Genomic DNA, 27,524 nt, shown 5'->3' on the forward strand with positions numbered 1-27,524 from the left:
GTAGGGATTAAGGAAAACTCATTCACAGAACTCCTTCTGCAGAGGCAGGCAGAAGTGCTGGGCTTTCTCTCAGTTACACGTGGACTGAGATAAAATTCACACCCTGCCAGCTCCTTCTGACCTCCCTTTCTTCCAGAGTCCTCAAAACTCTACCTCTAATCTAAATATGGTCCCCTTTCTCTTCATGCTTCAGGAGCCAACTGATGTCTAAAAATAGTGGTAGTCTTGTGATTTTAAATACTTCAAGGACCAACATGGGTGGCAATGGTGGCAGAGAACTGGCAAAAGAGACTTAGTCACTCTTATCAGAGTAACTTAACTTTGTTTAACTTCGTACATTGGGATTTCATGTATGCTTTCTTTTGTAAGGGTTCTAATGCTTAAAAAAAAATCAAAGCTGAGAATCTCTGAATAAATAAAATACGGCATTGTAGGGAGGGAAATGAGGCTCAGAGAGATTATAAAAGAAGATAATTAAAGCCCAATTTCTCAATGTCTCCATTGGTGATATTGCCTTTGTACATTTTGGACCTCGGTACAAAGTCTCCTGGGGAAAGTGGTTCTTAAAGAATAGGCTGGTCTTTGGTAAACAGAGAAGAAAAAGGCCGGAGTATTGATCTCAAAGTCCAGGAAGCTTACCTGGGAGGCATCACTGTCTTCGCACTTGATCCGACACTCGCTGTTGAACTGGAAGCCGTCGGTGCACTGGTAGAGCCCGTGGAATTTTGGCGGAGGCGGGTCACAGGTCACAGGGACACATGCTCCCTCCTGCCAGCTGCCGTCTTGGGTGCACTGGGTCTTGAAGGCCCGTCTTCAAGGAAGAGATAGAAGAGGAGACATCTCAAGGACCAAGTGGCTAGACCCAGGCCCTCCCCAAACACCACCAGCTGGCCCACATTTCCGTTTCCCGCTCTTGATTTCCTAACTGTTCTATTGGGGATGGGGGGCATATGTAGGGATTTATGTTGTCTTTGTTTCCAGGTCTTCTAGGAGTCTACATGGAGCATAAGGGATTCTCTCCACTGGAATGACCTTAAGGCAGGCTAGTTCATTTGTGTCTTCCCCAGGGCTGCCACATACAGCGGCACAGGTTGTGCACTGCACAATTCCAGGGGGCTACCCTACTTTCATTACCTCATTTAATCCTCACAAACAAACTTTCAGGTAGGTAGCATTCTTCCCCCTATTTTTATACACAAGGAAACTGAAGCTCAAAGAGTTAAGTAGGTTGTCCCAGTCCTCCAGCTAGTAAGCCAGTGAAGCTGGGATTTGAACTCAGACTGCAGATCCAGCATCCTACTGGCTCTGGCCAAATTTACTTCCCGAACCTGCCTTGAATCTGTTTTCTCCTCTCCATCCTCAGGACTCCTGTCTTCAACTATCTCCCCTCTGGCTCCTAAGCAATAAGGAAAGGGGGAATTTTTGTTTGCTTTTAGTGGCAATGGGAGGGAGTGTGTGAGTCTTCCCTACAATAGCCCCCATCCTTTCCTGTCGGGGTCTGGGACTTGTTTGGAAACGAAGAATCCTTGCTCCATACAAGCTGTTGGATTCAAGATGCTCTGGGCCGTACGTGCTGTGTTTACAGGCAGCAAGAGGGGATCTGAGGTGAATACTAGATTTGGCTCCCAGGCTCCTGGTCTGAGGGCAGAGGAAATTCATTTTCAGTACAAACTAGAAACGTCAATTGTATTAGGAGCCCATTTGGCACGCGCTGCCTCATTCTTTGAGCAGACAGGCAATACCCTGCTCCTTTGCGTCTAGCCTCTCTGCTGGTTGCCAAACAGAGCTGCTTGAGTCGTCTGATAAATTTACATTTTCCTCTCCTTTAAATATAAACTGGCCATGAAAGTTACTTGGCGGGCCCCAGGCAGACTGGGTTTCAGTTTGATAACATGACCACGGCCAGAATATTATTTGGCTCAGCAGTTTGGGTAACTGTTAGCAACAGTTTTACATAAGGGAGTGAGAGGGAAGTTGATCAGCCTGTGAGAGGCCATGGTAATCTCTGGCCTTTGCTGCTTCCGGCACCAGCTTCTGCTTCCCTGGCAATCAAGGACGGGAATGACTCCCATGCACATGCACGGACACCCGTGAGCGTGCACAGCCAAGGATTTTCAGATGGTGGCCATGGGACTCAGCCTGTCCACAGTTTCTGGGAGAGGGGACCTGGATTCAGATTCTGACTCAGCTGGTACCAGCTGTGTCACCTGGGTGGGGAGGGGTTGAGTAACCTCTTTGAGTTGAAATTGGCTTAGATGTTCATTGCAGCCCTTCCTCATGGCCTTAGTTCAACTGTCATTCCCTGAGTACCTACTAGGTGTCTGGCACTGTCCGAAGTGCTGAAGGCACAGGGACCATTAAAGACGCAGTGAGGGTTTCACAGCCCAGTGTAGGACCGTGAGGTGAAAGCAGACAGTTACAACGCGGTGTGCTCAGTGCTGGGAAGGGGGACCCGAGGAGGGCCGCTGAGCCCACAGAGGAAGGACACTGAGAAACAGGCCCAGGGGAAGGGTGCCTGGGCTGACTTGCGAAGGATGATGAGGAGTCAGGCAGCTGGGAGAGGTGAGAGGAGAACTGTTTGAGGCAGAGGGTGCAGAGGTGAGGGGGGAGATCAGTCTTGATCAGGGGAGTGGACTTGAAGGCCACCCTAAGGAGTTGGGATTTTTTCCTAAGGGATATGGGGGGCTCTCTGGTTCAGGAAGGGCTTTAAGCAAAGGGACTGTTGTCATCACTTAAATCAGTCTGGCTGCAATGTGGAGAACACGCCACAGAAGTGAGCGACACATGCACGGAAATGATGAAGTGTTAGCCCACGAAAGAGACCATGGCGGCCCGAGTTAGGGCGGCAGCCTTGGAGACAAAAGAGGACAGCTTTAGGAGAAGTTCTGGAGGGAGACTAGGTAGGGCGTGGTAACTACTGGGTGTAGGGAGAGGGAGAGAGAGGAGGTGAGGATGGAGGTTCGGCAGTGTCTGGGATTTGGAGGCTAAAACTAAACAATGAAGACCAACAAAGACTCACTGAGGCCCAGCTGACCGAACTCTGGCCTCACCTGGCTCACGAACCTTGCACACCTGAGAAACATGGGGCTTGGGTTATGAACTCTGGATGTTTGCTTCTGCTACGATAGAGCTCCTTGTGGACTTCGGGTTTCGTTGGAGCGGGCTAGTCTCTCTCTCTTTCCCCTTTCTTATTCTGGATTCCAGACCTATCCTTTTGGGTGGCAAGGGGCAGGGTAGGGATTAAGGAAAACTCATTCACAGAACTCCTTCTGCAGAGGCAGGCAGAAGTGCTGGGCTTTCTCTCAGTTACACGTGGACTGAGATAAAATTCACACCCTGCCAGCTCCTTCTGACCTCCCTTTCTTCCAGAGTCCTCAAAACTCTACCTCTAATCTAAATATGGTCCCCTTTCTCTTCATGCTTCAGGAGCCAACTGATGTCTAAAAATAGTGGTAGTCTTGTGATTTTAAATACTTCAAGGACCAACATGGGTGGCAATGGTGGCAGAGAACTGGCAAAAGAGACTTAGTCACTCTTATCAGAGTAACTTAACTTTGTTTAACTTCGTACATTGGGATTTCATGTATGCTTTCTTTTGTAAGGGTTCTAATGCTTAAAAAAAATCAAAGCTGAGAATCTCTGAATAAATAAAATACGGCATTGTAGGGAGGGAAATGAGGCTCAGAGAGATTATAAAAGAAGATAATTAAAGCCCAATTTCTCAATGTCTCCATTGGTGATATTGCCTTTGTACATTTTGGACCTCGGTACAAAGTCTCCTGGGGAAAGTGGTTCTTAAAGAATAGGCTGGTCTTTGGTAAACAGAGAAGAAAAAGGCCGGAGTATTGATCTCAAATTCCAGGAAGCTTACCTGGGAGGCATCACTGTCTTCGCACTTGATCCGACACTCGCTGTTGAACTGGAAGCCGTCGGTGCACTGGTAGAGCCCGTGGAATTTTGGCGGAGGCGGGTCACAGGTCACAGGGACACATGCTCCCTCCTGCCAGCTGCCGTCTTGGGTGCACTGGGTCTTGAAGGCCCGTCTTCAAGGAAGAGATAGAAGAGGAGACATCTCAAGGACCAAGTGGCTAGACCCAGGCCCTCCCCAAACACCACCAGCTGGCCCACATTTCCGTTTCCCGCTCTTGATTTCCTAACTGTTCTATTGGGGATGGGGGGCATATGTAGGGATTAAGGAAAATTCTTTCCCAGAACTCCTTTAGCAAGAGAAAACAGAAATGTCGGACTTTCTGTCAGTTACATGTGGATGAGTTAAAATTCGTGCCCCTCCAGCCCCTGGTCTCTCCCTTCCTGCAGAGAATTCCGAAGGAGGCCAGCTCCGTGATGCTATTCATACCCGCCGTCGATGGAACCGCTACTATGCGCGAGGCACTTTGCAAGCCCTTCACAGGCACACCCTCATTATTCTTCACAGCAACCCTCTGTGGCAGCTGTTATCATCACATCCATTATTGAGAAATGGAAGACCAGAGAAGTGAAGTCACTTGCCTGAGATCACACAGCCAGTAGCAGCCAAGCTGAAACTTAAAGTTAATTCTGTTTGACCCAGACCTGATCATATTAACAACGTCCTTCTAGCTTTTCACAGAACAGAATGGGGTACATGGCTGGCGTTGCCTCCAGCAGAGACACGGGTGCTTCCTTTCCAATCAGGCAGCCAGACCTGACTCGACTCTTTTCCTCCCCAGACTCCATGAGTTTGCTTTTCCGACCCCACTTACTTCTTTGACTTTCGGGAGGATCCGGGCACATGGTATCCAGGTTTGCACTTGTACTTGCAGAAGGAGCCCACCTTGTGCTTGTTCTCCCGGCACCGGGCAGTCTGGAGGTCCGCGTTAGGCACCGGGGGCGGAGCGAGGCACATGAGCTCACACAGAGCCTCCGGGAAGGACCAGAGCCCGTCCTCCATGCAGGCCAGGAGGCTGTTGTTGCCTGGAGGAGATGGGCAGGCAGGGTTAGCAGAGGGAGGAGTCGCTGACAGCCGAGCTGATGCACAGGCTGCCTGGATTTCAGGGCACTTGAAGAATCAGAGGACCCTTCACGTGGAATTCCAACCCCTTCCACTTCCAACTGAGGAGCCTAGGGAGATTAAGAGAGCTGCCGCAAAGGAGACCTAAATTGGAAGAGTGAATTACCCCCGCATCTGCAGTGAATTAAAATCCAAGGCTTCTGACTTCTGATTCTGAACCTCGTAGGGTACACAGAAAAGAGACCTCCACAATCCTTGAATCCATCCTCCTTGCTTTCCAGGTGGGCATCTGAGCCCAGAACTGAAGGTACTTGCCTTCTATTAATAACAGTTGACAGCATAAGCTCCCATCAGAGCCTGCTCCAAGCTCTAACATCAGCGTGCTGTGTGACCTCAAGCTGCCACTCCCCCTATCCTGCCGCCCCTACCCGCACACACACCATGCCTGGAAGTGACAGCATCGTGTTATCAGGAGGTTTGATTTTCTGTGCAGGCCCCAGTGCTCAGTGAAGCTTTGCCAAGGCAGCTGAGAGAGCAGCACTTCCCCTGCAGCCTGTGCCAGCTCCGACAGAAGTGCTGATTGCCATCGGGAAGCTGGCCTGACAGGGAACGTTGCAAATAAAAGTAAAACACGGGAGTTAGGCTTCTCACTGCCAGCTCATATATTAGAGAGGCACGGCCTGCCCAAAACCTCCCCAAGACAATTAGAGGAGGACAAGAAACTTGTGATTCTCCACCAAACTCTCCTCTTCCCAGTTATTACCGAATGGTGCTGACAACCAGTGCTGGAAGCACGTGGGAGGCTCAGGGATTCGAAAGGTGGAGAAGTGAAGTAACGGAAGGGGAACGGACATTTATTGAGCAGTTACTACGTACTAAGTGCTTCTGATATGCAACCTCATTTATTCTCACAACAAACAGTGCACATAGTATGACAGTGCTCATTGAGGAACGAAGACTCAGAGAATGAGGTGATTTGACCACGTTCTTGTAGTTAGCAAAAGGCAAAACTGAGGCTCAAAACCAATTTTGTCTAACTACAGAGATGGTTGTTTTCAATGGGAAGTTGGCTATACATGCTCAGCAGAGCCCTTAGTATCCACTCTGGGAGAGTCAAACCTCAAATTTCCCATCTGCAGAAAGGAAACAATTGCTCCTGCTTTTCAAGATGCTGAGAAGATGAATTGAAACAACATTTATGAAAAGTGCCCATAAAGTGCTGTCAGTGTCCTTGTTTGCTTCTTAACTTCTTCCCTTCCTCCCTCCCTCTCCCACTCCCCCTTTCCTTCCTTCTTTCCTTCCTCACTTCCTCCCTCTCTCCTCTGTCTTAACCTTTTACCCTCATTAGCAGATCAGAAAGGACCATGTGAGTTGCACCAAAGCCTTCATTCATTCAACAAGCATCTCTTTAGTGTTTTCTGTGTGCCAGATATTTTTATATATTGGGGGCAAAGCAGTGAACAAAACAAAACTAACCAAAAATAATTTACTAATTTACTAAGAAGTGAATTATTTAGCATGCTAGCAGGTGGCAAGTACTATGAAGAAAAATAAAGCAGGAAAAGGAAGAAAGGGGAGAGTGCTTTGCAATTTTCTGGAGGCTTCTTCCATCCCTATTCATCTTCTTTTTCCTTCCGTCAGTGTGATGCATCCGGTCAGCACAAGGCAATTTGATGTTTGTGAACCCCACAGCGGATCCCACATGATAAACTGTGATACTGACAACTGCGGACATTTCACATCGAGCAAAGAGAGTAAAGTGCAAAGAAGGACTCATTTGGCTTCCACAGAAGCAGAGAGACTTCCAGAACACCAGGGACTACAAACTCCTTTTTGCATTGCCCTCCTGATCGGGGCATCATTGCTCTGGGGTGCCCGAGCATAGCATAAGCTTAGAAGGAAGGGGACCTGTGAAAGGTGCAGGGAGCACACCTTCTCCAAGTTGCCCAAGAGGGATAAAATATCTGTGGAAAAAATCTTGGGACTCTTAAAAAGTACATCATATCAGCTATGCAAACTGTAAATTGTGAAGGGAAAGTCATGGCTTTCCTATGGAAAGATAACACAAAAATTGCAAAATGTTAATCAAGAGAGAAAATGTAAACCAGAAGTGTATACTCTGGGAGAGAGTAAATAGGAGTTAGCAGTGTACTACAATTAAATAAAGCAGGAACTGTGATTCAGGACCATGGGTATGCCCTCACCCCAGCGACAAGTTCCAGGAGATGCAGACGCTGAACTGTGCAGAATTGATATCTCCATGCACCAGCTGTGACCACTACCCTGCACCCACCACCTGGCTTCGAAGCAAGTACTGTAGGATGCTTCCCTTTGTGCCCTTCCCTATCGTCTCTGCATTGATCTGTATTCTCTGAAGGATGCTTACTGCACTGACAACTCTCTGCCTGAGGCTTTCCATTCTGCTCATGGATGCATGCTCTGACCACACGCAGGCCAACCTCAGAGTACTGAGGAGTTCATGTCCTTGTCCACAAGCGATGGGGTTGGTGTATCCACCTGCTGGTTTCCACAGCTGCAGTAACTCTGAGGCACGTTCTACACATCTCCCAGAGCTCCCCAGAGGGACTGAGCTCTAGTTGCCCACAGCGGTAACCGGCTATAGAAGAGGCCCCGGTTAACTTTTGTCAATTCCATGTCTCCCATCCTATTCCCCTATCTGTGTTTCCTGGAGGAACACGACTCAGGACATAAAGCGAAGGCACGTCTGAGCCTGGAGTTCCTGGTAGGAGGATAAGAAGGTTGGTATCAGAGATTAGATTCCAACAAGTTTGGGGACCCTGTGCCTTTATTTTGTTCATCTTGTAAAGTCAGGAAAATAAATCTTGCTCAGCTTGTCTACAAATGTGGTTAAGGAAATTTCAATATCTAATGAGCATTAAAATAATTGTAAACTTGTGGCAATGTCAAAAGAAAGGCACTTATTATTATTACTTCATTTAAAAGATTGCCCAGAAGACCAAGTCTCTTTGGGAGTGCCTTTAATTAACGTAGAGCAGAGCCCAAGGAGGGAAATGTCAGACCTTCAGTCTGTTGTTTCTTTATTTTCACACTTGTCACATGGTGCTGGCACTGCCTGGATCACAAGGCAGGGGCTGCATGTTGTTCATTCCTTATTCTCAGAGCCTCGCCTAGTGTCAGGCACATAGCAGGTCCTCAGTATCCATTTGTTGAATGCATAAGGAATTATGAATTTATCTGTCACCTTGAACAAGTCACCTAACCTGTTTGACCTTAAACCAAAACCACCTCTGAGTTCTTGTCCAGCTCTAACGTGTCAGGATGTGAAAGGACATTGGCCACTCTATTGTTTGGAGACAACAAAAACGCAGCTAGCTAGACTGGAATAGGACCAGCAAGCTGTCAAGAGGCTGTGCTAGCCAAAGGCTAGTCCAAGGGGATTGTGAGGAAATTCGATTTTATTGTTCTTGGTAAGGAATAGGCCTTAACAGAAGCTACAGACAAAGAAGACAGATTAAGAAGGATGAGAGACACAAACAGAAGAGAGGCCAGGTGGGGCAGACAAGGAAGGCAGAAAGGATTTCAGGCTGGCTGTTTTCTCAAAAATAGCCCACTGAACTTCATCCCGCTCTGGGGATGGAGAAAGTTGGGAAGAAGTCGAGGAAGAAATGAAGGCACCAAGAAAGGCATGCAATCCTCTGCTGATTGTAGTTCTGAAAGCACATTTATAGCCTCCCAGAATCCCAAGGTGTTAAAAATCACAACTGAGAGGGGCTTAGTAGCCCCAGAAAGGATGTCAATTGCTCAGTAAAACTGGGCTCTCACAGCTCCAGCCTGGGTGAATCAGATTGCATTTTGATTGTTTAATGGTTCATTTTTTTTTCTAAATGTCTGAAAAGCATTCTACCAATAGCCGTCTGTAACTGAGTCCAGGGGGCAGATCGAAGAAGAATTACTGGAGCCATCTCCTTGATCCTCCTTGTAACCCAATTCATCATTAACCCAAATTTATAGCTAAAAAAACTGAGATCCTGTGAGTGTCTCACTAGCTGTTGCTCAAAGTGGGGTTGGGGCTCAGCCCAGGTCTGCCTGACATGGAGGTGATCTCTTGACCCCACTATGGAGTTTTACTCACGAGCATGGCCGAAGAAGAACTGCTGTTCAGAGAAAATCTCATGGAGTCAGGAATTTAGACCAGCAGTGTATTCTGAAATGACGGACTAGACAAACAATAAGATTTCATCATCCCCTCTCCCTCCCCACTATCCAGAATGATTTCCCTTACTTCCAAATTTCTTTACCAAAGGCCTCCATTTGTCATTCCAAATGTCATACACAGAGGAAAGAGAACATTTTAAGACACATTCATTTTCAGAAATAATTGATGGAGAACACTGCCTAAGAAGAGGAAGAAAGGAGGCCGGAGTATTGGATGCTTGCCGTGCAGGAGGGGACGAGGGGACGCAAATGGCAACACAAGTTAGACTATGTCACCTGTGTTGGGTACTGTGGGATGTGGCTCCTCTCCACGTCCACCCAGCTCCCCTGCTATCTCCAGTAAAGTCTAAGACATCAGAAAATACTCTATGGGATTGAGTATCTAATGGAAACTAGCAAATAGGCTGAGTTTTATATCTGAGTTAAAATAGGCAAAGCTGAGATAGAAAAGGCAATAACAAGAGCTAGAAGTTATAAGCAGGCCTGTTAAAGATCTTTGTAGGACGGAACATGCTTACTTTAGCAGCTCCACTCCGCAGTAAATATTCGATGCCCCCAACATGGTTGAGTTGGGGTTGACTGGGTGATGTTGAGTAATGTTGCATTTTTAGCTACTTAATTAAGCATTTATAATTTTGATTTTGACATTGTCTTTTTTTGAATTTGATAGGATTTTTTCCCTTTATATATTTTTGCAGATTCTGCCTGTGCTTACAGTGCTCATTTGGTAAAGGATCCCAGCAGGAGTGATACCCAGGTTGTGAATTCTTAGGATATTTTGCATAAATCTTGAAGGAGGGTTGGAATTTAAGTGATAGGCAGGATATTCGAGAAAAATTCACCTGGACTATAAGAAGCAAGATGGTTCATGGTGCTACTTGGGTTACACTAGGTTTCTAGGGACTGCAGTCCACTGATGGTGCTGGCTGGGGGCTGCTCTTCTGAGGACACCAAGCTCTGTGTCCTGAGAGGAACGTGGAGGATGGAACATGTCTCCACAGTGCCAAGTACCAAGGACTCCACGGGACAAAGAAGTCAGGGCCTGAGAGATCAGCCCCTGGTCAGCTCTTTGTGAGGCTGTCTGTTGGAGAAAATGAATATTTAATAAGCACATTCTCCAGCTCTGGCATCTGACACCATCATCTCTTTAATCCTCAACCTGACCTCTTGCAACAGGGGCACTCATAAGCCTATTTTGTACATGAAGGACATTGAGACTCATGGATGCAAAACTGCTTACCTAAGATCAAGCAGTTGGTAAGGGGCAGAGCCAGGAGTGGACCCCTGGTAGTTCCGATTCTAAAGCTATTGCTCTTTTTTTGCTTAAACCATTGCTGTGAGGAAAGGAAAAACAAAGGGTGGGAGGGAGGAAGGGGAAGCAAACAAAAGAAGGGGAAAATTTTGTTTTGATCACCTCTTTGCCCCCTGGCTTGAGAGAGGAAGCAAGTGAGGTGGCATCATCAAGCTCAAGAGAGAGGTCGCAGGACCTTCACCCAGCCCTTGCTGCCAGTAGATCCAAGCAGAAGCCACAAACAGGAATTTGAGCAGCAGACGACGCTGACAGCCACACTGCATGAAATGGCAATTGGTCCTAGCGGGTCAATGTGGCGACTGGAGAGATATTTCCCTGTACCGTCAAGGGAAGAGCAAAGGTGCGGTCACCAACTATCAAAATGATGGTCCTCCTGAGGACCCGTCCACAGCAGCGCCCCTCCCCCCAGCCACAGTCGGCAGCAGAAGGGTCTGCATCACTCTGATTAAGGATGATTATTAGCCACATGAGGCTGTGATAATCAATGCTAATTTATACACCTCCCTTTCCCAGGGGCCTCTGATTAAGAAGTGTGATTTTTCTAGTCTGGAGTTATTAATACATTCTACACCTGGGCAAATGGGGCCAAGGGATGGGCTTGCATGGCCTGAAAGTTGGTTTACAATTTCCACTCATCTCTTCACCTCTTTCTGATCCAAATCCTTACAGTAGCTCAAATGAAATGTCTATAACTTTTTTTTTATCCAAATCTTTTTGGATTAAAAATAAGCAGAGCTAAGGGATGCCTCCCAGAAGTGCTTTCTGCCTTTTATGGGGAGCAGTTTAGTGAGACTGCTGGGTATTTCATTCCTTTCTTAGAAGAAACGTTTCTTGGGCTGTTTATCTCTTTGATCAATTCATCCAGCCATGTAGTCAATACATCTTCTGTAGTCTTACTGTGTGCCAGGTCCTCGGTTCACCGACAGCAACTTGGAAAGGGATTAGACACAGCCACTGACTTCAAGTGACTCAAGTCCATATGGGCTTCCTAATCTTTTGGAGTCAGGTAACCCCTTAAAACTTGGTGAAATCTATGGACCCTCTCCAAGTATCAAAATGCCTGAAACTCATGCATGCACAGTATTACATCTAATTTAGGGGAATTCACAGACCTCCCCCAGGTTCCCCACACCCCATCAGAGCCCATTCATGCACACTCTACAGAATGATGGACCCAAAAGTGGGTTACTGGACTCAAGCGAGACATTATTTCAGATATTGATGAAGGAGCAATGTTTCCTCTGTGAAGGGAGGAAGTCCTGACACCTTTGAAAATAAACCCAGTGCAGGAAGGTGCCCTGGCACCTCTGAAAATAGGGTATAATGTCAAAATCCAATACTCAACTAGAAGCCGGGAGCTTTTGTCCTGAACTTGCTGCTTATTTGCTCTGTGATTTTGTACAAGTTCCTTCCTTTGTCTTGCTGGACTTCTGTTTCTCAATATTTCTAATAATTTTGTTATTCTTGATGATCTCTAAGAGACCTTCCAGTCCTGACATTCCAGGACACCCAGGCCAGCCACCCAATCATTTCCAGAAGTTGTTCTCTTCTCCTGTATGCCAGACTCACTCTTATTCCCCTCCGTAGCCCTGCTGCCCAGCTCAGGAAGATGGCAGATGCCTCCTGCCCACACCTCCTCCTCTCTGCCCAACCAGCTATTTGTAAGGAGGAGCAGTCAGTGTTCGAGAAAGACAAACCTGGGCTCCAATGTGGTCCCCACTACTAATAGTGGGCAAGTTCTTTAAACTCTCTGAGGCTTGGTTTCCTCTGTGAAATAAGAATAACAATAACCCTCACCTCTAAAGGCTTACAGACGGGGCCCTAATCATACACGGTGAACTAGGTACATCAGTCCCGAATGTAACTGTGTTTTCTTTTTCCCCTTTCCTTCTTCCCGTCCTCCCTTCCTCTCTCTTTCTTTTTTTTTTTTTTTTTTTTTTTGCAAGATTTGCAAGGTCTTGGGGGAAGTTTCACTGTCGTACTTGTCTACACCTTATTTTTTTCTTGGCTGCATAGTAGGGCAGTTTGCATAAATACAATTGGTAGAAAGAAATCAGGAGCACAGATAAAACCTCATCCAACCCTTGGGGTTTGAGACCCAGAAGGAGGGCCCAGAAGCAGCCTCTAGGTTTCTCACAGACAAAGGGGGGCAGCTGAGGGACCCCCTGCAGGGCCCCCTTGAGCAAGGGGCTCAAGATACCTTTCAACTGTGCGGGGTGACGGCACTGGAAGGAACATGTGCTGCCAAAGGTTGTGCCCTCGGGGCAGGAGAAGGACGCGGCATAGACATGATGGTGGTCCGGGACGCCGCAGTCCACTGGCTCACATGCCACCTGCTTGTTCCACTTGCCCTCGGCGCAGGTCACTGTGACACTGGGTCCTGTCTGAAAGGCAGAGACAGGCACAGTGAGGAGTGGAAGATTGAGTCCCAGAGATGGAGGAATACCCTCCTCACCCAGGTGAAAGTTCAGAGTCTTGTCCAGGCACCAGGAGACCAATGCTTAATGTTTAACTTCAGCTCACTTCTAATGATCCCAACAACTGCTTGAATCAGATATTTCAGTTCCCGCTTAAAGACGCAGAAGCTGAGACTCAGAGACATTACACAATCAGCCCCAAGTTACCAAGCTGGAAAGAAGGTAAGTGGGACTTTAACCCAAAGGCTTTGCTCTTCACTGCTATCTACAGAGTCTCCTAGGTCCTAATTTCCATTTTATTGATGAGAACCTTGAGACTCAGAGACCTCACAGGGCATGACGACTTCTTCCACAAAACAGACTCTGAAACATGGTGCAATGGTGGGACACCAGGCCTTGATCTTTATATCTTTCCTGGGCTCTGGAGGAGGTTACCAGGAGCCTACTGTAGTGCCTGGCACACAGTAGGTATTGACTTGGGTATAGGAGACCTGGATGTTCATCCTCCACGTTATGAGACCACAGGTAAGTCCCTCTCCTTACTTCAGTCCTCTCACTGGCAAAACAGATGGATTGAACTCAAGCATTGCTCTAAGAGCCGCTTCTTGCTCTGAGATTCGATGGCTCAATAGCCAAGGGAGAAGGACGTGAAGAAGGAGCAAGGCTGGGAAAGATGAAAGAGTCGACAGAGATTTGAACCAAACTGGGGGGACGGTAGGGCTGCGCAGGCGGAAGGGCGAGGCCAGGCTGCAGAGCCAAGGGAAGGACAGCCATCGGCAGCCCGGAGGCTTCCGTTCAAGGAGGAAGCTGCCAAATCCGAGGGCACTGGGGATGCCAAATGTTGATCTGGGATTTTAAAAGCAAAGGACATGTTCTCCTCTTAAGCACACATCAAAGGGATGCGTGTTTAAGAGCAAGGGCCCTCACTGCCAAAACAGTCTAATTGTTTCTATAGGAGTTCAGACCTGCTATGTCTGACACGCGGAGGTAGGTGTCTAAGATGAGCATGTGCAGAAGCTCTGTACACATAAGCATTCCCGGCAATAAGGAACGTGCCCTGTGTGCTTACAGTATGAAGGCAGGTCCACTGGTGGACCCTGGAGAAAGCTGCATCTAGCAACAGAGCTCTGGGATCCTCAAGTCCCAGGGCTGAAAACACCTTCGACTGCCAACTTGTCCCACTCCCCTGTGCCCCACCCGAGACCTCGCAGCAATGTCTGGCTGAGGCAACATCCTGCTCCAAACCACCGACTGCCACCAGTCTCATGCAGGACACATCCACCTTCCGTGAGCTCCTTTGATGACTTCCGGAGGGGTCTCCCTGCTTCCGGTTTTACAGCTGGACTCCAAGCCACACCCCCGTGGGCAGCCAGGAGAGCCTTTGCCAACTATGATCTGGCAATGTGGTTTCCATCAACAGCTCCCTGCTGCCCTAAAGATAAACCCCAGGCTTCCTGACTAAGCTGACAGGGCCCCTGTACCAGTGGACTCAGCTTGTCCCTCCAGCCTCATCACATGGGTGAGTTTAGAAAAAGGAAAAATTTCCACCTGTGGCATGTTCCTTCTCACCAGTGGGCTTCCACATGCTATTCCAGCCTGTGCCTGGTGCATACGTTTCTTTCTTCTCCCCAACGCACATCCCTTTGCCTATTTATCTAGTTCTGTATTTTTATGTCACTTCTTCCAGGGTACTGTCCTTGACTCTCCCTGTGCTTCCACAATGCCCCACACTTCCCTTTATGGTATTTTTCACACTGTGAAGTCATTACTCATTAATTCTTTGACTCTCCCTCCCCCACTGGGTGCTAAGCTCCTTCAAAGGAGGGACTAGGTTTATCTTAATGACTTCTTTTTCTTTAGCACCTCCTACAGCATCTGATTTACAGCAGAGAGATGCTTTGCAGTGAATTAGTGAATGAATGAACACCTCATTGACAGATGGCTCACCTCTTCCTAAAGATGCCCATTCAATGATGGCAGAGCTCTACCTGTAAGAGATTCATTTTAAAATACTGAGCCCATGGTCTTGTAGACTTGCAACCTACATAAAAACATGGGTAAGTGTTGTATGGAACCCTACTCTGCACATGAACACTTCTCTTAGAGATTCTGGATTGATTGGTTGTTTGACTGATTCATTTCTTCACCCATTTAATCAATAAATGTTTACTGAGCACCTACTATGTGGCAGCACTATTTTAGGTGCTGGGGATTCAGCAGAGAACATGTTCAACACCTAGTAAGCCTTTTCTGGTCTGGATGGGGGGAGGAGGGCTCTGAGCTCAGCACCTGTACACACCTGGCTCTTGATCAGCTCATCATCCCGCTGTATCTGGAGCACATAGCCCGTTCGGCAGCTCACGGTACACTGGGCGCCGTGGTAGCGGTCACTGCTGGAGCAATTGAGAGATGCGTTCTCCACAGCCAGCTCCGGGCAGTCAGTGGCCTCACATGCAAAGTGCACACAGCTGGGGAGGAGAGAAACAAGAGGGGGAGAGGGAGTTTTTGCACAGGACATCTGCACTCCAGCTGGAAGATAAAGGCTAAGAGTCTCTTTCTCCAAAATTTCAGGAGACAAAGGCTGAGAAGAGGAAGGGGTGCTGGTGGAGGCAAAGAAGACCCTGGAGGCAGTGGTTAAAGTTTATCATTAAGAGCACAAGTTATGAAGACAGACAAACCAGGGTTCAAATCTTGCCACTTGAAAGCTTTGTATGTTACCAAGTTTCAAACCTTGCAGAGCCTCTGCTTTTCCATTTGTGAAAAGGTGACCATTGTGATTACAGTGAGTGTTTATTGAGTTTCCTATCTGCTAGGCACCAGGTTCAGTAGAAGCTTCTTTGTATTTTATAAGAGTATCCACTTCCAAGGGTCATTGTGAGAATCAAATTAGTTAGTTTAGAAAAAGCATGTAGCAGAATTCCTGGCATATACTAAGCACTCAATAAACAGTAGCTGATGTTATAAATACACCTATGGTCTATTGCCTAGAAGCTGTGTGACTTTGGTAAAGTGCATCACCTCTCTGAGCTTCAGTTTTGCCAACCTCATAGAGCCGCAAGACTCAACTCAGGTGATAGATGTAGAAGTCCTTTATCAACTTTAATGTGACTTTTGAATTGTTAGTGAAGTTGTACAGAGACCATCCCTTGCATCTTGCTGCAGCTGACCCTACCTTTGTGCCAATCCGAATTCTACCCATTCTTTAAATCCAAGCTCCATGAAAATTTCTATAGGAAGCTTTTCCGTGTCCCCAGGTGAGCTCCCTCACAGGTATTCCACCCTCCTTTCTCTAATGCTGTTGCCTTATGCTCGTTGTATTGAAAACACAGATCTTTAGTGCCCACCACGTACTGGATTGTGTGCTAATCCTTAAGAATGCAAAAAGAAACAACATAAAATCCCCGTGCTTGGATGATCATGCCCTTTATATAATATTACAGTTACGCAAGCACTTAGTAACATTAGTTACTGTTCACTGATTGCTTACATACGTGAGCTCACTCCTTCCTCACAACAGCCCTATGAGCTAAGTGTCATTCGTTTTACAGTTGGACAAATTTGGGACCAGCAAGATTAAATTACTTATTTAAGTGCCCATACAGATGTGTGACTCCAAAATCTTTGTTGTTAAACTCGTCTCACTCCTGGACTAGAACGTCCTCGAGGGCAGAGATAATGCCTGTTTCATCTTAGTATGTGTTGCACTGCCAATAAAAACGGCTTGTACAGAAAATATTTCCTAAGTAGCAAGAAACAAACAGTGGCGGTGCCTTGAAATAGCTCTTAAGTGTTTTATAGAAGTTGATTCTTAACACTGGAAGTTTCTGGGGGACAGTTTTCTCTAACTTCTCCCTCTCTGTGTTTACACCAACACCTGCACGGATAGCTAGATTTGAATCCAGAATCTCAAGTCTTTTATTTTCCTGTTTTTACCTAGGAGACAGGGAGCAATTCTGGCCAAAGCAGCTTTAGAAAAACTTTCCGGTTTTTTCTTGGTGTCAGTTTCAGGATACCCCGCTGAGGGTTTTACCGGGACATATCCGCACCCTCTACCTCCTGCTCAAAAGTGTAGTGAGAGAGCGGGGGAGGGGGAGGAACTAAAAGCCCCTAAAACATACAAAAGTAGACAAACAAATCAACTTTTTAAAATACTCAAGAAAGAGCAAGCATTTAATTTAGGTCTCAGACCCTCACTGATGTGGAGCTTTGCACTCTCTGCATATCCCCTTCCAAAATGCAGGGCAATGGCGTTAAGTGACACTTGCTGAGATGCTCTGATTCTCTGCCCTTCCTCTTAGTCCCGAAGGTCTCAGCGTTGCACCATGTGGAGACCTCGAAGAGGCTGTAACTGTGGAGTCAAAGCAAGGGCTTTGACACCAAACAATGCATCTGTTCATGTTGTGTAAGCACCGGGGAAGGAGCCACATGGTTCCAATTTAAATAGATTTACTCTGTAAGCTACCAGCTCCCAACCTGTGCTTTAGGGTTTGGGCATTCTCACTTTGCACTCCCAGGAGGCATTGGGCTCATAAGAGGACCCAGAGGGAAAGATGGCTTTCTTCTAAGTTGTGGGGCCAGTAAGGTGAAAACAGCGCCCTCCCCCATTGTTCTGTGCACGTTAAAGTTCTTCTTCGTAGGAAAATGAAAATCTGAAATGTTTCATTTCCTAGAAGGGAAAGAACATAGGCTTCTCAATTAGGGGAATCTGGGTCCCAGCTCCAGCTCTGCCATTAGTCGGTTCTTTGACCTTGGAAATTAGTAGAACACCCAGAGCCTCGGTTTCCTCATCTATAAAATGGAAGTAATAAAATGATTCATCCCTAAAGGTGGTCAGCAGGGTGAAATGTCATCCACCCATCCATCTATTCAACGCACCTTCACTGGGGGCCTACTGAGGACTGGACGCTGTTCTAAACATCAGGGATACAGTGAGGGAGGGGACAAATAAGGTGGCTGCCACCCTATGAATTTAAGGAGGGAGGACATGTGCCAAAGAACAGTAATAAATGAGACCATTTCCGATAGTGCTGTATGCAGTAAAGGCATTCAAACAGGGGAAATTACAGAGGATGACAGCTGGGAGGACAGGACACTGCGTGTAGAAGGATCCATGAGGGAGCGACATCAGGACGAAGACATGAATGAAATGGAGGGATCAGCCACACAAAAGTCTGGGGAGTCCCAAGCCCCAGGCAGAGTGAAGAGCAGTTCAAAGGTCCAGGGCAGGATGAAGATGGCATGTTTGTAGAATGGAAAGGCTGATGTACGAGAAACATTTTGGAAAAACTATCACGCCCCATGAGAAGGTGGTCTCGTGACTCCCCATCTCTTTCTGCTATTGAAGAAAAATATTCCCTGGTCATGCAAATCACCTGACCAAAAGGTTTCATGGTCAGATGAGCATGGGCAGCATTGGATTAATGAGACCGATCAGCTTTCTTTATTTCAGGACTTCTCAGAACCTTGAAAATTCTAATACATATTGAGGATTTCCAAACGGGGCTTAAGGTGTGCATTATTTTCCAAACTCTGATAAACTTTTTTTATGGGCATTTCTCAGGACTAATGTCTTCCAGGACACTCTTTGCGGAGTGAGGCATCCCTGCTTTTTCAGAACATCTGTCTGCACCTGGCTTGCAGGCTTGAAAACAGGAAGAAAAGGGATAAGGGAGGTAATGGGTGTCAGATACTGGCCACTGTGTTTCACCTACATCACCTCATTCGCATTCCACACAGGAACTCCTGGAGGTAGTGATATTATTCCCATTTTCAAGAACAGGAAACTGGGACTAAGAGTTTTAAATTGCTTGCCCAAGGGCACCCGGCTTGGACAGAATTCCAATGGAGATCTGCCAGTCTGTCCCCTACGTCCCTGCTTTTTTCTTTGCTGTCCTGTTGGGTGGAAAAGGTTGTGTGAACACACTGTCCAAAAACGGTAAACATTACCCCAACTGACCCTCCCAAATAACTCCCTGTCACAGCCCTGTCATTTCTGAGACACAAAAACAAAAATCAAAACAAGAAGAACAAAACAGAACAAAAGGCTTTGCTCCATAAAAACAAAAATGAGGGAAATATTTAATAACCAGTGATGGACAGTCAATAAAAATAACAGAAGAGGAAAAAAATTAAGACACTTCTCCCAAGGGAGGAAGCTAGCTGATTGGATGGGTGAGGGAAGAGACATTGGTAATTGTATTGATCAAATTCTCACGACTAGGCAGAGGTCCCCTGGCTGCAGAGCTAATCAGATACTTAATATTTCTTTTCTTCTTACATATATATAAATATATGTGTATATATACATATATACACACACATATGTATATAAATATATATGTATTTAATGTATTTACCTGCAGACTCAGGTTCCATATGAGGGTGGAACCTTATGTGATCTGACAGCCAATCCCCCAACTGCTGTCCCCACTGTCTCCACCCGCGCATAACAGAGGATACCTGGGCAGTCCTGGAACCCGGACGAGGCCAGGAGTTAAAGGGCTGGTGAGGGCTCCTCTCCTGCATCTTTCCCTTAACCCAGGGCTTCACTCCTGTGGCTGCTACTTAGCTGCAATTACGCCGTGGGGAAATGGAGATAATAACAGGCAGGTTGTTTATAAATCACTCTGGGCTGCTCAGATGGGGACAACAGAAAAGACAGCCTGTTCAACCCTGAGAAATAAAGGGAAAACTGTTCTTGGATCAATGGCAGGATCACTTGAAGTAAAACTGAGAGTCACTAAGATTGAAACTTGTTTTTCTGCCCAGAAACGAGACTGCTGGGGGAAGTGATTCTAAGGCTCTTCTACACTGCTTTTCTAGGAGCCAGCACTGTGGGGCGGTGTGGAGGTGAGACTCGGCAGATTAGGGGATGCAAACTCCGTGGACTCCAGGGTCCAGGCAGGCATCCTAAATGTCAAGGTGAGCTGAGCGGGGCGTGCCTAGAGGGAGGGCATGTGCCCAGCCAAAGCAGCAGCAGGACTCGTGCCCCAGTCCATGGTGGCCTGGTGGGAGAGAGGGCCTGATGTTTTCACATCTTCCGATTTCTTTAAAGAGTTCCAAGAAGAATTCTGGTTTTTAATATGAACTCTCCTGATATTCAAATATTGTCAACTAATTAAAGAAGATAACTAATGAGGACCAAACAGACAGAAATTGCCTGTGGCCTAATCTGGCCTATGGGACATCCTTGGAACCTCTGATGAAGAGGAAAGAGAACCAGACTCCCGAGAGCTAGAGTCAAGTGCGGGTCCTGCCCTCGATTTGTTGGGTGACTTCAGGCAACTCACTCTCCGTGCCTGGACCTTAGGCTTCCCATCCTCAAATGAGGATGCGGAACCAGGCAGTCCTCGAGTCCTCCCAACTTTCAAGTGGCATGGTTTTACGAGGGCAAAAGAGCAGAGGTATATCACTTCAAAGCCCCTTGAAATGGGAAAATGTAGGCTTTGAGAATCCCAAGTGTTGACAAGGACATGGAGCAATGGATACCAGTACATCACTGATGGGAGTGTGAGTCGCAAGGTGTTTTGGAGGAGAGTCAAGTAGTATCCAATACAGTCAAAGACACATACACACTTAGGCACACCAGTTCTATTTGCAGGTGTAACACACAGACTAGTGATTTCCGACTGATGTGCTGAGAGGCACAGATCCTTTATGGGTTGGGGAGGCTGGATGAGGTGGGCAGCAATCTGAGCAATCATGGTCTCTGGCTATAAGCAGCTTCATTCTGGATTCCAAGCCCTATAAACAAATTCTGATATAGTCATCTAACAGGATATTCCACACGTGGGGTCTCATCAGTGTGCAGAGTCTAGGAGCACTGGGCTCCAGTGTGTGAGCGCCTCTTGCAAACCACGCCTTCCACCTTGGCCACGAGCGCCCCTTGCAAACACCGTCTAGGTCCACCCCGGCTGGAAAGAGTTCATCTAGCCACGTGAAAAACTTATTTCCCCTCCAAGCTGGCCTTCCAAAAGTGAGCTCTCTATCAGAACTGCCTCTCTCTAGGCAGTCTCGCATGTAGAAACCAGGAATAGTTTGAGGTAGAGGAAGAAAGAGAATGTGAAAAATAAAAGGGCAGGAGAAAAAAAGGAAATAAGAAAAGAAAGAAGGAAAGAAGGAAGAAATGAAAGAAGAAGGAAGGAAGGGAGGAGGGATGGAAATTAATTATCTGAACACATGGCTCATTGGATTTTATAATGAACTGTTCAATTTCTGCTTAGAACTACAAGGATGTATGGACGTGATGTGCTTGCACACATGTGTGTGTGTGAGAGAGACGCACGCTGGAGTCTCAATATCATGACTGCAGCTTTTCTCATTGAAGAAGCCTCCCCCCCCCAGCCCCCACCTTTTCTTCTTTCCCCAACTCGATGTGGAGCTGAGATTTGGCTAGAATTCCACAACTGAGACTCTCATTTGAAATCTGATCCTGTTTTCTTGGCTCTCTGAATTTATACCAAGTACCTCGAAGGGAATGGAGACCCTTGAACCTAGGTCAAAACATGCCACCTGAATTGATTTTGCTATAGTGAGTTGCCTGAAGTCACCCAACAAATTGAGGGCAGAAGCTGCACTTGGATGTAGCCGCCCAGTAGATATCACACTGCTCTCAGGATAAGAAAAAGAAAACCAAGAGGAAAACAAGGGGAGAGGGGAAGGGGAAGCAATAGAGGGGATGGTGGGGGGTGGAAGAGAGGGAGAGGTGGAGGGAGGAGAGGACAGGGTGTGGGTGGGAAGGGAGGGGAGAAACAGTACCTTTCACCACCTAGGAAGCAGCTGAGAGTGGGATGTTTCTACTACAACCAGCTGAAATTTGTGCTATAAAAAGTGATGCTATTTACCTTGGGGTTTTGAGAATGAAGACAAATATCCCACGGCTTTTTACAGTGGTTGCTTATTTTTCTTTCCTTTCCTCCTTGTTTGTTTGTTTCCATGCGTTTGCACCTTTGCAGAGTCCTGCCTGCTTTGGTAAATGCCTCTTCAGCTGCCCCGAACAGCTAGCAGCTGTCCCCTCTCCCTCCCACCGGGGCATTCAGAGGAAGGTCCTACAGCCCTGCAGCCTCAGGCCTCAGGACTCAGCCTGTCCCTGCCTGGTCCAAGCTCAGGGACAAGCCAGCCGAAGACCCCAGGGCTGCATCCCCACCCCTTTACTCAGAGTTTCACTGAGTAAATGCTCACATGTGACCAGTCGTGAACATTCTTCTCTGCTACCTGTGCCTTGCTCCAGTGGGCAGAGCGTGGCTTTCAGGGACAGGAGAAGCAGGATTTTGCCTCTTACTGCCTGGATGTCAGTGACTCACTCACTCTGTTTCTCTGAGCCATACCTCCCAGACAGCTGTGATGATGAAATGAGATCATGCTCCTGTCTACCTTTCCTAGCTCTTGGAAATCACAGACTGTTAGAACTGGGGCGGGAGCCGGGGAAACAGAGAGAACACGCAATCCATGATCATCATTTTACAGACGGAGGGACGGAGCCCGAGAGAGGTGGAATGACCAATCCACTGTCACGCGATGGGGCAGAGACAGGGCGACAGTCTACCTTAGCTCAATGTTCCTCCTATAATCAGTCAAAGGACTCAGGAAATACAGATCGATTGATTTGTTTCAGAAGCTGAACACTTCTTACTGTTTACTTAGGGCACGGGAACTGTTCATTAAGAGTTCAGAGGAGGCACCGCTGGCCTCAGTCAACTTGTGGATGGGCAGGGTGGCTGGTTAGGGACCGGGAAGCACTGAGGGAAGGGAAAAGGGCTGATGGATTTCCACTGACATTGTTTCCCTGGGTTCTGAAAATTAACTTATTTTTATAGAGTCCGGAGAGCAAGGGACAAAAGAGTCCTCTTAGAGTGAAACATGACAACGTGATACTTAAGGAGCTCTTGCCTCCGGACGATTGCGACAGACTTTGCACAACAGAAGCTAGAGACAGTGGGTGCTGAACAATGCGGATTTTGCAACCACCTTTTGTGTCCTGTGTGGCAGCAGGGGTGTGGGAAAGACTGGTGTCCTCCCGCTTTCCTCTCCTTGCCCCCAGGTGTACAGGGCAGGGCTGCGGCGGCTTGCAGAAGGCCTCCTCCTGGGGGGGGACTAAGGAAACGACAACCCCTCCCTTCTCCCTCTGGATCCTGTTAAACAAACTTGAGAGAAGCTGTGCAGCTCTAGGCCGGCTCTTCCCCTCTCTGGGCCCTGCCATCCTGGGTGGTAACACAGAAGCCTGGGCATGGTGGATGTGACACGATCTCTGAGGCTTCTTCCAGCTCTAACTTGAAGAGCTTTACACAGAATTCTGTGCAGAGAAGCACCAATACCATCATCAAAAAATGGTTAGAAATATTCTTTATTAATATGGTATTATCTGCTTCTTCCAAAAGAGAAAACTGAGACTCAGAAGAGGGAAATGACTTGTCCGAGGACACACATTCAAGAAGTAGTAGCTTGGAGATTTAAACCCAAGTGAGAGTATACTTCTTAAGAAACCCCTTAACCCCCCACCCCTCCTAGCCCCTTGCTCCAAACTGCAAAAACAGATGCCAGATCAAAAGCATCGATGCAGTGACATTATGCAGTTAAAAGACAGGCTCCTAGGCCACTTGTGGGATCTTAGGGGTTAGGCTTGCAGAAAACATAGAGATTTCACCCAACACTTAAATACACAGTGAACCGGGATGAAGCAAAAACCAGTCTCACTCCACCCGCTCAGTTGAGGACAGGTACGCCTCCTGCCCGTGCCACCTAGGAAGCAGAGTGTTCCAGTATTTCAGAGCTGACAGAGAGTTAATCCACCTGCCCTGTCTTTGTTTAGATGAGCACACTGAGGCCCAGAGAAGGAAATGGATGTTTCCAGGATCCCCATGCAAGCTACTGTCAACTCTGCGGCTGCAAGCCAGGCAAGGGAGGTTCTCTTTCTACCACACATCCCTGCTTCCCTCAGTGGCCCCAGGAATTCAGAGCTTTATGGGCCGCTCAAGCCCAAAGGCAGAGCCGGCCAGAGGCTGGAGGACAAGGAAGGGAGAAACACACAGACTTTTTAGAGCAACACAAATGGCCACCCAGCTTCCAAATCGCACTGTCTGCACTGGGCTGCCAATGGCCCAGGGTCCCTTACCTCTGCTCAGCAGGGCTGTAGGTCTCCCCTCTCTGGCAGCTGCTCAGGGTGACGGGGTCAAAGTTGTCGAAGGAGCGGAGGGCCACCCCCGAGATGGCGACCAGGGGCGAACTGAAGCTTACACGTACCGCCTGGCTGTGGTAGAAGGGCTGGCTGAGGTCATGGACCACAGGGATAATCAGGGGATTGTTCCTGCAGCTCAGGACATGGATGCCTGTCAGGGGAGACAGAGGGGCCGAGGGGCCAGGCTCATTACTCAAGGCCAGTCACGCCCTCCCCCACGGGCCCTTCCCGAAGCCCCCAGACCCTTTCATGTCACTGCACAAAAGCACCATTGGGCGGCCGGTGAGGATTTTGAGTCTGATTGAAAGTTTCTTTGTCTGCCTTTTTCTCTTGGTTCCAAATCTTTCCAATCCCCCTGCCTCCCTGCCCCCTAAGCTTCCCCTTCACCTAGCGCCCAAAGTCCCTCTCCCTCCCCCAGAGGGCCACCCCTCTGCCAAGCATCCCGCCCCCTGCCTCCCTCCCACATTGCTGCAGGGCTTGATGGTCTGAGTTGCTGGTTTTCAGGCTGCCTGCCTGGCCAGTCATAGAGCAGACGGAAATAATTCATACCAATGGCCCTTCCCGGGGTAGAAAGGTAAGAGGCCCACCCTCGTATGTCATCTGTGGACCTAGGAGCAGCCCTGCTAGGGAAGGACCTCGTGCCCAGTGTACGGGGGAGACAGAAGTGCGGGCAGGGGGTGGCTTTCCAGACAAACACTGCAGCTCAGCCGCCGCAGCGCCAAGTCCACGGAGAGCCCAAGCTGGGCTCACTCCAGAGTCCTCAGTTCTTCCTAGTCCAGGCAGCAGGTCCCCAGGCTTCAGGGAAGGGGAGATGGGCAGAGAGAAAAAGATGAATCCAGGGGAAAGGCAATGGAGTTGGAAAAGGGAAGCTGGTTTGGTACTTGGCGGACCTGGGTTCACAGGCTGGTGTAGCCCCTTCCTAATGCTGGGACTCCAGCAAGCCCCTAAAACTCAGTTTCTATATTCAAAAACCAGCATGGTCCTAACGACATCCCGCCAGGCTCGCCATGTTGGGCCAGTGCTCCCGTGGGGAAGCCTGAAACTCCGAGTCTGGCATGAACCCTTCACCATTCCGCTCTTTAGGGCTGGGACGCCTCCGCTGGGAATGTCGGGGCGCTGAGGACCAGGGAAGGTGGTATGGGCAGGACATGCGGAAAAGCCTCAGGAATCAGAGGCAGGACCCAGGGAGCTTCTGTGGAACCGAACTTTCCCCCACCTCACTGGAAAACATCTCCTCAGAGCCCTTTGCAATGCCAGGACAACTATGAAAATATTTGCTTCTCACTTAGGGAAATTTCCCAGGAATCCAGATAAGTCCAGAGGGGTTTTCTTTCCCTTCCTCATTAATATGTTCCCCCTTGCCTTTAAAACCAACTAAATAAATAAGCATAAAAAACAAAACAAAAAACCCTCCCTGTTCCCTTGGCTTTTATCTGACCCTGAAATGACCCCTGGCCTGCTTGCTTCATACGGGGCTTTGAAATGAGCTCTCTGCGGAACGGTGTGGGCACAGCTTTGAAGTCCAGGCTTCAGTGCTGGCCTGGAATTCCAAACACTCGCAATGGCTGCCCAGAACTCTCCAGGGTAGGCTGGAAAAGGGAGGATGTCATAGGAATTTCTTAGTGCCAATGGGAATTTCTTAGTGTCAGGGCTTGTGGGAGGCGTGGCCATAGCAGTGTCGAATGACATCTCACTCTGACTGCAAGGTGGACATCATCGTCCCTGTTTGCACGTGAGGAAAGCAAGGCTTTCCGTGTGGGGCTGAGGTCAAGAGGACTGTTCACCGTCTCAAGGGGAGTGATTGGTGGGGACGGGATTCAAGCTGTGGCTGTCAGCCCTGGAACCCTTTCCTCTAAACCACAGTGCATGCGGTATGCAACAGGGTGGACAAGTGACAAGCCTGGCCCTTGGCCTCCTCCTCGGCCCTGCCCTCAGGGCAGCTTCTCAGTAGGTAAAACCTGACTCCTCACCTGCCTCCCCATTCCTGAACCTGATCAAAAGGTATCCTATTCCCCCTCCCACGGGGAACTTCTCTAGAGGTTGTGCTGGAGATATGGTAGCCACTGGGGGGGGGGTGGTTCATGGACACCTCTGGTTGCAGGGCAAAGAGCAACAGGCTACGATTCTGAAAACCTGACTATTCAGTCCTTACCCACTGTGACCTGGGGTCTCTTGGTACCTTGCTTTGGGTTTCAGGTGCATGTACGATGGGGAATGGCCATTGTTCAGCCTCCTGCACAAGTCTTTTGGGGATCACATGGGATGCCTGAGGTTAAAAGTCTCAGCAAAGGGAGCGACCAAAGGGAGGGCTTTGCCATGGTCCCATTATCCCTGTGTCTGCCAGATCTAGGTTTCTCTGGGTACAGAGTCACATCTTGGCTGTAGGGCAACCAGAGTGACCAATAGAAGAAGGAGAAGAAAGGACAGAAGAGCTCACTCTAAGATGCTCCTCACAGCCAACCGTGGTGCTGACCTGGAGGCAGGTGCAGGACCAAGCCCAGCCCAGGAGAACATGCTCACCTAGATCGTGGCTCTGATCTCTGGTATCAAGCAGCTGCACGCTGATGGTCTCCTGCTTTTGGTCCCCATAATATGTGCCATCGGTCACCAGGTGGACAATCACAGCTGCGGCAACCATTGGCTGAGAAAAATATGCCTGGAATCGAGAAGATGTAGGAGGGTCACACGTGCAGTGGGGAGGCAGCCACATCGTGGGGGACTCGAGGGGAATCTTCCACCGTAGGAACCAGGAGGGGAAGGAGGTGGCAGTGAAACCTGACAGTGGGGAGCACAGGTTCTGAGATCAGAGACTTGCTCCAGCCCTGGCTCTGTGTCAACCTGACTGAGTGACACAGGGTGAATGGCTGGGCCATTGTGGGCCTGAGTCCCATCATGTTGAAATGGTGGATTAAAAAGACAAAGAGCTACATCACAAGATTCATGTGAGTTTCCAGTGACATGATGGGAGTGAAGTGTCTAGTACAGGGCCTGGCACACACTAAAACCACAAAAACATGGTACTTATTATTACCTGTCACTTGTCCATGCCAGCCTCTGCGCTAGGCATGGAGGAGACAAAGCTAAACAAGACATGGCCTTGCATTTCTCGGAATGGGGTGGAGTTCAAAGTAGGTTAGTGACACACAAACAAAAATGCAGTGACATCTATGATCCTTAGTAGGGAAGAAAGATCCACAGACAGCTCTGTGAAACCATGTGACAAGTACCATCACGTTAGTGACCAAACGTGCAGGACAAGAAGGGAGAGAATAGTCACATCTTTCTGTGGGGATCAGTAAAGACTTCAAGGAGGAGAAGATAATTTTAAAAGGCCTTGAACAATAGAAATCATACCATGCATCTTCTCAGATCACAGTGGAATAAAAACAGAAATAAACCCCAACAGAAACTCTCATCTCTACACAACGTCATGGA

The 27,524-nt window shown here is 48.1% G+C and overlaps 1 protein-coding gene across 1 annotated transcript in view; it reads right to left on the reverse strand.

The window, feature by feature from the left end:
- The window catches only part of PAPPA (pregnancy-associated plasma protein A, pappalysin 1), a 250,111-nt gene that overhangs the window by 42,578 nt on the left and 180,009 nt on the right, over positions 1 to 27,524 (reverse strand). The window contains exons 13-18 of the mRNA XM_012664387.1: positions 26,610 to 26,745; positions 24,027 to 24,240; positions 15,216 to 15,384; positions 12,700 to 12,883; positions 4,743 to 4,953; positions 3,872 to 4,043 (exon numbers count right to left, since the gene is read on the reverse strand). Of these exons, the coding sequence (XP_012519841.1) occupies positions 3,872 to 4,043; positions 4,743 to 4,953; positions 12,700 to 12,883; positions 15,216 to 15,384; positions 24,027 to 24,240; positions 26,610 to 26,745 (1,086 nt within the window). The remainder of the gene's footprint in view (positions 1 to 3,871; positions 4,044 to 4,742; positions 4,954 to 12,699; positions 12,884 to 15,215; positions 15,385 to 24,026; positions 24,241 to 26,609; positions 26,746 to 27,524) is intronic.

This window comes from Propithecus coquereli, unplaced genomic scaffold, assembly GCF_000956105.1.
Source record: "Propithecus coquereli isolate 6110/MARCELLA unplaced genomic scaffold, Pcoq_1.0 Scaffold89, whole genome shotgun sequence".
Lineage (NCBI taxonomy): Eukaryota > Metazoa > Chordata > Mammalia > Primates > Indriidae > Propithecus > Propithecus coquereli.